The 12,652-nt window shown below is 47.4% G+C and overlaps 1 protein-coding gene across 4 annotated transcripts in view; it reads left to right on the top strand.

Moving 5' to 3' along the window:
* slc27a1a (solute carrier family 27 member 1a) overlaps positions 1-11,086 on the top strand; it is a 159,233-nt gene extending 148,147 nt beyond the window's left edge. For all 4 annotated transcript variants that reach the window (XM_087983462.1, XM_087983460.1, XM_087983461.1 and 1 more), the window contains exons 12-13: positions 2,588-2,734; positions 7,246-11,086. In XM_087983462.1, coding sequence (XP_087839588.1) covers positions 2,588-2,734; positions 7,246-7,403 — 305 coding nt within the window. In that variant the 3' untranslated portion in view covers positions 7,404-11,086. The remainder of the gene's footprint in view (positions 1-2,587; positions 2,735-7,245) is intronic.
* Positions 11,087-12,652: the final 1,566 nt, after the last annotated feature.

Here is a 12,652-nt window from a genome sequence, read left to right as displayed (position 1 = left end):
ATGGTGTGCTTTGTTACTATCGATGGTGCAATCTGTTCCTATCGATGGTGCCCCCTGTTCCTATCGATGGTGCCCTCTGTTCCTATCGATGGTGCCCCGTGTTCCTATCGATGGTGCCCTCTGTTCCTATCGATGGTGCTGTCTGTTCCTATCGATGGTGCCCTCTGTTACTATCAGAGATGCTCTCTGTTAGTATCAAAGGTGCCCTCTGTTACTATTAATGGCGTTCCTATCGATGGTGTGCTTTGTTACTATCGATGGTGCAATCTATTCCTATCGATGGTGCCCCCTGTTCCTATCGATGGTGCCCCCTGTTCCTATCGATGGTGCCCCGTGTTCCTATCGATGGTGCCCCCTGTTCCTATCGATGGTGCCCCGTGTTCCTATCGATGGTGCCCTCTGTTCCTATCGATGGTGCTGTCTGTTCCTATCGATGGTGCTGTCTGTTCCTATCGATGGTGCCCTCTGTTAATATCAGAGATGCTCTCTGTTAGTATCAAAGGTGCCCTCTGTTACTATCAAAGGTGCCCTCTGTTACTATCAATGGCGTTCCTATCGATGGTGTGCTTTGTTACTATCGATGGTGCCATCTGTTCCTATCGATGGTGACCCCTGTTCCTATCGATGGTGCCCCCTGTTCCTATCGATGGTGCCCCCTGTTCCTATCGATGGTGCCCCCTGTTCCGATCGATGGTGACCCCTGTTCCTATCGATGGTGCCCCCTGTTCCTATCGATGGTGCCCCCTGTTCCGATCGATGGTGACCCCTGTTCCTATCGATGGTGCCCCCTGTTCCTATCGATGGTGCCCTCTGTTCCTATCGATGGTGCCCCCTGTTCCTATCGATGGTGCCCCCTGTTCCTATCGATGGTGCCCCCTGTTCCTATCGATGGTGCCCCCTGTTCCTATCGATGGTGCCCCCTGTTCCTATCGATGGTGCCCCCTGTTACTGTCGATGGTGCTCACTGTTACTGTCGATGGTGCTCACTGTTCCTAGAGATGGTGCCCTCTGTTCCTATAGAAGGTGCCCACTGTTCCTGTCGATGGTGCGCTCTGTTCCTGTCGATGGTGCCCTCTGTTCCTATCGATGGTGCGCTCTGTTCCTATCGATGGTGCCCTCTGTCCCTACAGATGGTACCCTCTGTTCCTATCGATGGTGCGCTCTGTCGATGGTGCCCTCTGTTCCTATCGATGGTACCCTCTGTTCCTATCGATGGTGCCCTCTGTTCCTATCGATGGTGCCCTCTGTTCCTATCGATGGTGCCCTCTGTTCCTATAGATGGTGCCCTCTGTTCCTATCGATGGTGCCCTCTGTCCCTACAGATGGTGCCCTCTGATCCTATAGATGTTGCCCTCTGTTCCTATCGATGGTGCCCTCTGTCCCTACAGATAGTGCCCTCTGTCCCTACAGATAGTGCCCTCTGTCCCTACAGATAGTGCCCTCTGTTCCTATAGATGGTGCCCTCTGTTCCTATCGATGGGTGCCCTCTGTTCCTATCGATGGTGCGCTCTGTTCCTATCGATGGTGCCCTCTGTTCCTATCGATGGTGCATACTGTTGCTATAGATGGTACACGCTGTTCCTGTCGATGGTGGCCTCTGTGTCAGTGGTGAAGGGAGTGAATGTTGAACCTTAACCCTATAGCAGGTGCCATTCAAATGGGCTGTTTTGTCTTGGGTGACATTGAGCGTTGTTGTAGCTGTGATAAATAACAATTAGAGTCACTGAAGTTTTACACAGACCTGCGGTAAGGGCAGGTTTGGATAGTTTGGCCAGCGAACACCTTTGTGTGCCGTTGCAATCAGAGGTTTGGCCTTAGTTTGAATGTGCAGCTTGTTTAGATGGAGAAAGCTGGTAATGATTTACACTGTCACAAAGTACTGCACTCCCACATCGTCCTTAACTCATTCCTAAGTTGTCAGCACTTCCAGTGAACAAACAGAACTAGGGCAGAAGATGTGGAACACTTTAACCTAGTTACTTACTCAAAACTTGCAAAGCAATACAGTGTTTTGTTCATGTTCAGCGAACTGGCTGTGCCCCACAGAGGGCTCTCAGCTCAGGCAGTGTTTGGGGGAGGTGGGGATGGGGGGTTGCCTCGACACCTTGTCTAAACCAGAGTCAGCCTGACCTTTCATGGATACAGTAAATTGGTGGATATGTTCATCGGATAATAAGTCAGGGACCTGAACTAATTATCATAAGAGTCATAAAAAGCGCCATCTTGTTTATCAGTATCCTTTAGGGAAGGAAATCTGCCATCCTCACTCAGTCTGGCCAACATGTGACCCACAGCAATGTGGTTGACTCTTAACTGCCCTCAGAATTGACCCAAACCATTTGTGGCTCACTACTGCCTTCTGAAGGGGTAGGAGTTTACGGGCAATAAATGCTGCCCTTACCAGCAATGCCGCCACTCTGTTAGCGACAAGAGATGGCACTTCCGCAACTTCCTGTCTTTCCCTGTGCACGGATGTTGATTGGTCCACTGCAGTGTTTTGAGCCTCAGTCCCTGGTTTCCCCACGTTTGTGGAGTGTTGCTTTCGGTTGTCTGTCCCACTGACAGTTCCATTCCGTTTTCTGGCCAGGTATCGAAGGGAAGGCTGGAATGGCTGCCATCGCTGATCCCAAGAACAAAATCAATCCTGACCTCTTCTCCCAGGACCTGATAAAGGTGCTGCCTCCATACGCCAGGCCAGTCTTCCTCCGCATCCTCCCTGTCGTGGATACCACAAGTATGTTACCGGGAGAAGATCACTAAGCTCCAGAGGGTTCACAAAAGATTTATCACGTTGTTGCCGAGAATGGAGAGTTTGAGATTAAAAGATAGGCTGGACTTCATTTCACTGGAGCGGAGGAGGTTGAGGAGTAAACCTTTATTGAGGTTTATAAAATCATGAGGGGCACACACACAAGGTGAATGGCAGGTGTCTTTTCCCTAGGGTGGGGGCGTTCAAGACCAAAGGGACATATTTTGAAGGTGAGAGGAGAAAGATTTAAAAAAGGACACCGGGGGTAACTCTTTCTATGCAGAGTGTGGTTTGGATGTGGAATGAACTTCAGAGATCGTGGTGGTTGTGGGTACATTTGAAAGGCGTGTATAAGTTCCTGCATAGGAAAGGTTTGGAGGGATGTGGGCCTGGAGCAGGCAGGTGGGACTAGTTTAGTTTGGGGATATGGTCAGCATGGACTGGTTGGACCGAAGGGTCTGTTTCCGTGCTGTATGACAGTGACTCTACACAGCTAACGCATGCAGCGAGTCCAGTTCCGCCGGACGTGTACTTGCGTGTTTGGGACTATGTGATGTCAAGTTTTAATTTTTCCCATTTGCAGAAGTGGATGTCTTGTAGCCGTGTCCCAGGGAGTGTAGCACACAGTGGTCAGTCAGTGTGCGTTTCTCCTGACACACCTTGATCATCTCAACTTTTCCATACAGATGAGGCAGGGGCCTGATAACAGACCTTGTCTTAGCCCTCTGGACTGGAGCTGGCTTTGCTCTGGCCCATTAGTTACTGCAGGACGCCACTCAGCCCCTTGCAGCCTGTTCCACCGTTCAATAAATCCTGGCTGAAATTGAATCATGACTCCACATCTCGTAACATCATCCTTAACAAAACTCAACCCACCTGCACTCCCTCCACCAATGGGATGGAGGTTTCTAGATCGTTACTTCTCTGTTGCCTGATATCAGCCCTGAAAACCCACCATTAATTGTAAGGTTACCCTCTCCATGCCCCTCTTCATTGCCTCCCACCAGAACTGGTTCCTCAGTCAAACCTATCAAGTGTTTTCATCATCGTAAACCACTCTTCCTTCGTTTAGTTTAATTTATTTCAAAAGTTCTTCGTTCTCAGACTGTCTTTGCCTCCCTGTTCCATTCAGCGACTACACAATTACTCAGTCCTTTCAGATGAAGCTCCTTGCTGTGTCAGTGCTGAGCTCTCCCCCTGGCCTCCTTTGTGAGTGGTGTCACTTGTAACTGGGATCCTGACGGACGCTCCCCTCCCTGTCTCTGCAGAGTTTCACATGTTGTGTTTTTTCTCGTTTTCCCATTCAGAAAACAGCTCTGTCTCAGTGCAAAGGACCTGGCCACCAGGTTTCCAGCAAATGTTTCTCCAAGTCACCCGAGGATCCCTGTCCATGGCCTTGTGATCCCGTCCAACATCACGGAGTCAGTTCTCAGGCTGTATGGAAGCCTGCCCAGATCGGTCTCCTTTCCCCATGTTGAAGTACAATCTTTTCAACCTTCAAACCAAGCCCTCTTTCATCAGGAAGACTGGAGACATTATTCTAGTTCACTTGATCTACTCCCTCTGACTCTGACTCAGACTCGGACCTGGACCTCCTGTCCAAAGCTAACCTGCAAGCTTCACAAACTAGTTGTCGCTGAAGGCTACTCATTATCATGTTTGTGATGTTTCCCACCTCAGCTCCCACTGTTAAAACCCCCTTGAGTCTGCTTTTATCTCTTGGCAATTGGTTCTGCCCACCCCACCTTCCAGCATCTTCAGCTATTGTTGCAGGGGATCCAGTAAACTCAAGGTCCAGACGCGCCAACAGCCATTCTCGGCCTTGTTTCCACCATCTTCCCCTCACCTGCCCCCACAGCTTTCCACTGTCCCCACTGCTGTTCTGTGCAGCTCCCCTTCCTTTCCCTCAGGATTTCCAGGCTCTGTGTTGGAGCTAAGGATAGATAAGTCTCCTGGCCCTGATGGAATGCATCCCAGGGTTCTAAAAGAGATGGCGGGAGAAATAGGTGGACTGGCAGTAATTTTCCAAAATTTGCTGGACTCTGGGGCAGTCCCAGCAGATTGGAAACAGCAAATTGATGCCACTGTATAAAAAGGGAGGTAGACAAAAGATGGGGGATTATAGACCAGTTAGCTTAACCTCTGTAGTGGGGAAGATGCTCGAGTCTGTTATCAAGGAAGAAGTAGCGGAGCATCTTGAAAGAGATTGTCCCATTGTACAGACGCAGCATGGGTTCATGAAGGGCAGGTCATGCTTCACATATCTTTTGGAATTCTGTGAAGACATTTCAAGCAAGGTGGACAAAGGGGACCCAGTGGATGTGGTGTACCTAGATTTCCAAAAGGCCTTTGACAAGGTGCCGCACAAGAGGCTGCTGCATAAGATAAGGATGCAAGGCATTACGGGTAAAGAATTAGTATGGATAGAGGATTGGTTTACTAACAGGAAGCAAAGAGTGGGGATAAATGAGCGCTATTCTGGCTGGCAATCAGTAACTAGCGATGTGCCTCAGGGATTGGTGTTGGGACCACAATTATTCACAATTTATAAAGATGATTTGGAATTGGGGACCACGTGTAGTATGTCAATGTTTACAGATGAGACTATGATTAGTGGACTCTGAAACTTTGTAGAGGAACAAGGATACTATGACTGAGTGGGCAAAGGTCTGGCAGATGGAGTACAACGTTAATAAATGTGAACTCATATATTTTGGGAGGAGTAATAGTAAAACAGACAATTACATGAGTGGTAAAAAGTTGCAGCATGTGCAGAGGGACCTGGGTGTCACAGAGGGTTGGTCTGCAGGTACAACAGGTAAATAGGAAGGCAAATGGAATATTGTCCTTCATTGCTGAAGGGGTTAAGTTTAAAAGCAGGGAGGTTATGTTGCAGCTGTACAAGGTGCTGGTGAGGCCACACCTGGAATACTATGTGCAGTTTTGGTCTCCTTACTTGAGAAAGGATGGACTGGCACCGGAGGGGGTGCAGAGGAGGTTCACTAGGTTGGTTCTGGAGTTGGGGGGGGGGGGGGCGGTTGGCTTATGAACAGAGATTGAGTAGACTGGGATTATATTCATTGGAATTCAGAAGAATGAGGGGGGGCTCTTATAGAAATATAACTTTTATGAAGGGAATAGATACGATAGAAGTAGAGAGAATGTTTCCACTGGCAGGTGAAACTAGGACAGGAGGCATAGCCTCACGATTAGGGGGAGCGGATTTAGAACTGAACTGAGAAGGAACTTCTTTACCAGAGGGTTGTTAATCTGTGGAATTCCCTGCCCAGGGAAGTTGTCATCACTACTTCAGTAACTAAGGTAGATATGTTTTTGAACAGTAAAGGGATTAAGGGTTACAGTGAGCAGGCAGGTAAGTGGAGCTGAGGCCATGGAAAGGTCAGCCATGGTCTTATTGCATGACGGAGTGGGTCGATGGGCCAAATAGCCTACTTCTGCTCCTGATTCTTATGTCCTATGGTAGAGTACTTACCATAGTAAATGATGTTCCTCCCAGAACCCATGCTGTGCAGTGTCAGCAGTATGGTTGGGTGTTGATCTAACGATAGATTCACCATTAATGTTTGCAACAGAGTTTGAACGAATGTGGATGAACCCTAGAGTACAATCCTTGCAGTGTTTTTTTCCCTTTCCTGATTTTAAGTTAAACATTCACAAATAAATCCCTCCAGTTCCACACTCTAACCTGACGTGGCCTGTTCTATTACTGTGGTTTCTGTGTTCCCTCGTTTCCCAGAACTTTTTTGCCTGGGTGAGAATGTGATCCTTCCTTTTAATCCTTTGCCAGTGTGTGGAGATGCTGAAGGTTGTACAGCACGTACGCAGTGAGGAATGGAGTGATAGTCTCAGTCTCAGTTCTCAGACCTGCCACCAGAACTGGTGAGCTGAAACATTGACTCGATTTCTGTCTCCACAGATGCTGCCCGGCCTGCTGAGTCTCTCCTGCATTCCCCCCCACCCCCACCCCCTCCATTCTCAGTATTTTGTTTTTGTAGCTATCATTTTTTTTGAGTGGCACGGTGGCTCGGTGGTTAGCACTGCTGCCTCACGGCACCAGGGTTCCTGGTTTGATCCCAGCCTCGGGTGACTGTCTGTGTGGAGTTTGCACATTCTCCCCGTGTCTGCATGGGTTTCCTCCGGGTTCTCCGGTTTCCTCCCTAAGTCCAAAAGATGTGCACATTGGGTAAATTGCCCATTGTGTCCAGGAATGTGTAGGTTAGGTGCATTAGTCAGGGGTAAATGTAGATGATTAGAGTAGGGACTGGGTCTGGTTGGAATACTCTTCGGAAGGTGGTGTAGACTTGTGGGGCCAAATTACACTTTCCACGCTATAGAAATTCTATGAACTTTGGGGATGAATTCTTCTTAACAGTAGCTCTCAAATGGTTTTGATAGTGAAAATGAGTGCATTCAGGAGGTGAATGTTTGCATCCTCCCCAGGCAGAGTTGGTAATCAGGTTTTTGTATGGTTCCAGGTACTTTCAAAATCCAGAAGACAAGATTGCGAAAAGAGGGTTTTGACTTGCACCAGACAAATGACAGACTGTACTTCCTGGATTCCAGACTGGGGAAGTACATTCCCCTCGATAAGAACGTCTATGACGCTATCCTGGCTGGAAATTACCATCTATAGTTCGATGAATCGAGTACTGGGCAGTTAACAATGTTTCTCTTTTTAAAAAAAAAATCACCAAGAAAAGGATGAAGGGCTTGACTTGTCTGAAGAGTTAAATTAAAACCTGCCCAGAGCAAGAAAAAAACAAATGTGAAATGAAACATTGGCTAACTTTAGAGAGCTGAGTGTGATCCCATCTGAGTACTGTTTGTCATAAAGAGCGAACTCTTGTTTCTCCAGGTGACTGTCAGGATGGCTCATAATCTGCACTCAATGCCCTCCGTTCCAATCTCCAATCTAGAATTCATACATTGGAAGAAGCAATACTGATGCCTGAGGAGGAGGGATGGACAGATCTGATTCCGTATCACCACCACTCGAGCAATTAAACTCTCCTACAGCTTGCTTCATCCGTTCCATTGTGCCCTTGCAAACACACCATGTGCTCAGAGTCCAGAAGATGCACTAAGCTGTTAACCCTCTACAGGAACGCTGGCTTCAAATGCGAGCATTACCAATGTCTCTCTCCCTTTGCCCTCACTGCAGTCTGCCCACAGCCAACCATTCTGTGCTAAACCTCCAATCTCTCTATAATCCTGTGTTGTTTTTTTTTTGATTAATTACATGTGGCTGCAGTCACAGAGCAGTTACTACACAGAAGGAGCCCTGTCTGCCCCACATGCTCCCTTTCACCCTGCCCTCTGAACTCGGTTTACCATTGTGCAACTGCAAGTGGCCGGGGAGATGTTTTGGGGTCGCACGGGGGGGCAATGAGATTCTGTGCCCCAGCCTGCCTTGGTAAATTCTTTGCAACAAGGATGTGGCTCATTATCCTGTAACAACCGTGTCCGTGCATTCACCGATAGGGGCTCAGAAAGGCTTGATTCACTATCCAGTTGTCTGAACCTGGAAACTAGACAGATTTCTTCCTTAGAATGATTCGGTCGTTAATGCTCAACATGGCTACGCTCAACTTATGGTCAATGAGAACATTGAAGGAAAATGAGTTGTTGAGTTTGCAGTGGTTTGACCAATGTTCTTGCCAGTTAGTCCCTTCATCCTCCTAAATCTATTGACCCTCAGTAGATGCACTACCACCTCTAATGGAGGTTTATATGACTCGTGATCAAACAAAATGTATCCTTTGACTTTGCCCCACCCCCTTTGCCAAAAGTGAAAACTCCCAAAATATTAGCCGACTGCTTTTTAAAGTTTTGAAATAATTTTGGTGTTTAAGTCAGGGTAACCTCATTAATCCGCCCCTACGCCTTGAATGTCAAAAGGCAAACTTCCCGCTTAAGGTCAGACACACCCGACCTGCTGTACCAGGGTCTGCAGTCCCAGCCACTTCCCAATTCTGGGCTCAGTCTCTGGCTTTGCTGCAAGGAAGGGTGGGTACCCTAACTCCAGTGTCGGCATTGGCCTACCAATCTCCACGGAATCAGCCTTGAATTGAGGCCTGGGTTGGAAGATTAAGCACTGTTCCTGCTGGAGGAAGGAAAGAGGAAGTGGGTTGCAGTAAGGGGAAGTAAAAGCATTCTGGTGCACGTTCGCTTGGTCTGGGACAGTTTCACTCCCTAACAGAATGAATTTGCTGTTCCCCTCACGGAGCAAGATGGGCAAACAATACTGATTCCTTGCTGTGGTGCCAACCCCACAACAGGAGCTGCTGTAAACACAGGCCCAGTGACGCTGAGAGCATGGATATTGAAGGGAAATGCTGTCAGTAACATCCTCTGCCACTATTACTTTAAATGTTTCCTGACAGGCCAGTCATACAGTGCTCTTACCTCAGTTATGTTAGAACAGTGTATAAACACTACTGTAGATTTGTACCTGTCCTATTCCCCTCTGTCTATACCTCTGAGATACTCCCTCCTGATGACTCACTGCTTCCTTCCGATTCCCAGCCAACTCCTTGTCAATAAGACATTCTTCACACAAGTCAGTGTGACTTATGTGTCACTTGGTGCAGAATCGTAACATCTTGTGATTGATATTCAGACTCGGCTTTCTCTCTGGAAGGGGTGACTGGGCAATGATCAGGCGTGCCCAGCCTTCATGGAACCTCCCTCACCCTCTAGCCCCCTCATTCAGGGTCAGAGAGCTTGTCTGGTGTGCAATTGCTGCTATCTTCATCGCAACTGGAACCAACATACAACTGCAACCAACTATTTTGAATAGGCCAGTTAGGTCAGCGCTGTGTCCTCTCTAACTGTTCACAGTCCAACTTTGACTGACTTTGTCTGCATGAGACTGAATGATCTCTGGTTGCTGCTGCACTCTCCACTTTTAACTGTCTGCCTCTTCCCCCCCCCCCCCCCCCCCCCACTCCCCAGGTAACGGAGTCAGTGAAGTGTTTCTGAGGTTAGTGCAAAGCTAGTCTCAACCGAAAGGAGATTGTCAGTGATGGGAGGTTTATGGGCAGTGCAAGCGATTGGCTGTGAGACAACAGTGTGCTGTAGATAAGGAAACGTTTTGATTATTACATTTCGGAACCGGCACAAGAGTCTGGTTTGTAAAATTTGTTGGAAAACTTGCCCGCAGCCTGTCTGTCCAGCACCAGATAAGGCCCCGTCTGAAGAACAGCCTGTTTGAGGCCCCATTGTTATTTTTCTAGAAGTCAGGATATTAGCAGACACCTCGCAGCAGCTTTGGTCCCTATCTCATCCTCGCTGCACCTGGGAATAACCCCTCATCCCTTCCATTGATCCCTGGAGCAGAAACATGGCGTGGGGACCAACAGGAATGGTCCTGGGATGTGGGAAACAAAGATGTTCGGAGTCGGGAGAGGTGGGGGAGGTGAAGTTGCAGGGTGGAGTTGGAAAGGGTGGTTAAGGTTCCATCTCCTAAATATCCCAGGGCTTTTTTTAAGGGAGAGAGAGCAGGGGGGAAAGTCAGAGTGCAGGCCCCAATGTCCAGACCAGGATATGAGGCTGCTACCTGGTCTTTCCTCACTCCCCCTCCATAGAGATTTACTGGTGGTGACAGGGTTGCAAAATGTTTCTGAGTACACCTTTTGGTCCACTTGAATTATGCTTGCGTCTCGTTATTAGAACCTTAACAATGGGATTAAAGGGAATTTTTCTTTTTCGCAAAGACTTGACCATTAAAGAAGCTAGTGCAGGACTAGTCAAAGTTAGACACTAGTAATGAGTTCTGAAAGCTAACACCCTCTAAAGAAATATATTTTCTTAATATACGGAATGTGAAAATGCTCAGATAAGGAATATTAAAAGCTCATAGGATTTGTCTTGTCCTTCTGGTTCGTCCGCTCTGAGGATGCTACTGGAAGTTTTAGTGTGGGACTTGGCTAACTTAAAATGCATTTCACTTTCCGAATAACTTTGCTTTTTATCGATGGGCGAAGCACAAATGAAACTTTTTAACAGGAAAAATGTGTTTGAGCCGCCTGTTAATGAGTGAATACAAGGTGTCCGCACCCAAGCAATGGTGTACAAGGTGACATTTAAAAGCAATAAGAGTGATGCATTGATCAGAAACACCTTCTGTTCGAGTATTGGTTTCCCTTTGTGTCACAGATTGATGTGTTAATGTTAATGTTCCTCGATGTGTTTTAACCATATGGGTCACTGCTGCCTGTACCTGTGAACACATTGCAGAACCACTTTCCAGAGTGTTGTACTCTTCTGTCTGTCTTGATAGAAATGCCATTAAACTTTGTGTGCCTTAAATATTCACTCCATGTCGGTGGGTGAGGATTATTCCAATTAGCTATGGAATGGTACCCAAGTTGTTGAATTTCAATGGAATATTTAGAATGAGTAGAAACTCCACGGTGTGGAATCCGGCCATTCGGCCCATCGAGTCGACACCAGCCCTCTGGAGAGCGTCCTACCCAGGCCCAATCTCCTCTACCCTACCCCTGTAACCCTGCATTTCCCATAGCTAATTCACCCAGCCTGCACACTACGGGCAATTTAGCATGGCCAATCCACCTAACCTGCACGAGAATGTGCAAACTCCACACAGTCACCCGAGGCTGGAATTGAACCTGGGTCCCTGGCGCTGTGAGGCAGCAGTGACCACCACAGAGGTGGGATTTCACCAGAAGCTAGATCCAGTGTCACGTTTAGGGACATTCCTGTTGGTCCCCCAGCCATGTTTCTGCTCACTCTGGTAAGTAGACCTTGCGTGTTTTACAATCTGCAATGTCCCTTAACCACACCTGGTATTTGAGTAAAGGATAGTGACTGTCCACCTTAGACTCTGTACACCAGTCACTAAATACTACCAAGAGAAATAGTTCTCTTTTAAAAAGCAGACTGAATGCACACTGTCAGACCCATCAGAGTGGTTTTATTTTAAACAAATTGATAATTGCCTTGTTTCTTACATTCCAACAGTGACTGCATTTCCAGATGAATTTAATTGGCTGTGAATCACATCTTTCTCCTCTCACCTTAAAAATATACAGCTAGTTTTGAACTCCCCGAACCTAGGGAAAACACCCTTGCTGTTCACCCTATCTATGCCCCTCATGATGTTACAGACGTCTATACTGTCGCCCATCAGCCTTGCCAGTGGACACTCAAATCCTGCATTCCCAGCAATATCCTAGTAAATCTTTTCCGATCCATCTCCAATTTAATTATATCAGGGCAACCAGGACTATATTCCAGAAGAGGCCTGATCAGTGATATCACAAAAATGGAAGTAGATAGTCTTGGTGGAGTTGATATGGGTTCAGAAACTTTGCAGCTTCAAATGCAAAAAAAGAGATTCAATGTCAAATAGCAGCCGGGAACTGATGAGAACCTGAACTTTGTGAAAAGTTATTTTCCTACATTAACAAAACTTCATTTTTTGTCCAGTTGCCCAGGTATCTCCTAATGCTGTGTATCCACCACATTCTATGCACGGTGTTTAAGGATATTCTGAAAGGAATATTGCATAGGACGGTACGGTGGCTCAGTGGTTAGCACTGCTGCCTCACAACACCAGGGACCCTGGTTTGATTCCAGCCTGGAGCGACTGTGTGTGGAGTTTGCATATTCTCCCCATGTCTGTGCAGGGGTTTCCTCCCACAGTCCAAAGATGTGCAGGTTAGGTGGATTGGCCATGGGAAATTGTCTTGTAGTGTCTAGGGATGTGCAGGCTTGGTGGGTTAGCCATGGTAATCGCAGGGTTGCGAGGATAGGGGCTGGGTGCCAAACTGTACAGACTTAATGGGCTGAAGGGCCTCCCTACAAACTGTAGGGATTCTATGACTCAGTAATTTGCTGCTGATGTCCAGAATATCTCTC

Source organism: Chiloscyllium plagiosum, unplaced genomic scaffold, assembly GCF_037043375.1.
Source record: "Chiloscyllium plagiosum isolate Xiang-an unplaced genomic scaffold, Cpla_swu_hap1 HiC_scaffold_45, whole genome shotgun sequence".
Classification (NCBI taxonomy): domain Eukaryota; kingdom Metazoa; phylum Chordata; class Chondrichthyes; order Orectolobiformes; family Hemiscylliidae; genus Chiloscyllium; species Chiloscyllium plagiosum.
Note: the sequence above shows the minus strand (reverse complement) of the source record. Positions and strands in the feature narration are given on the sequence as shown.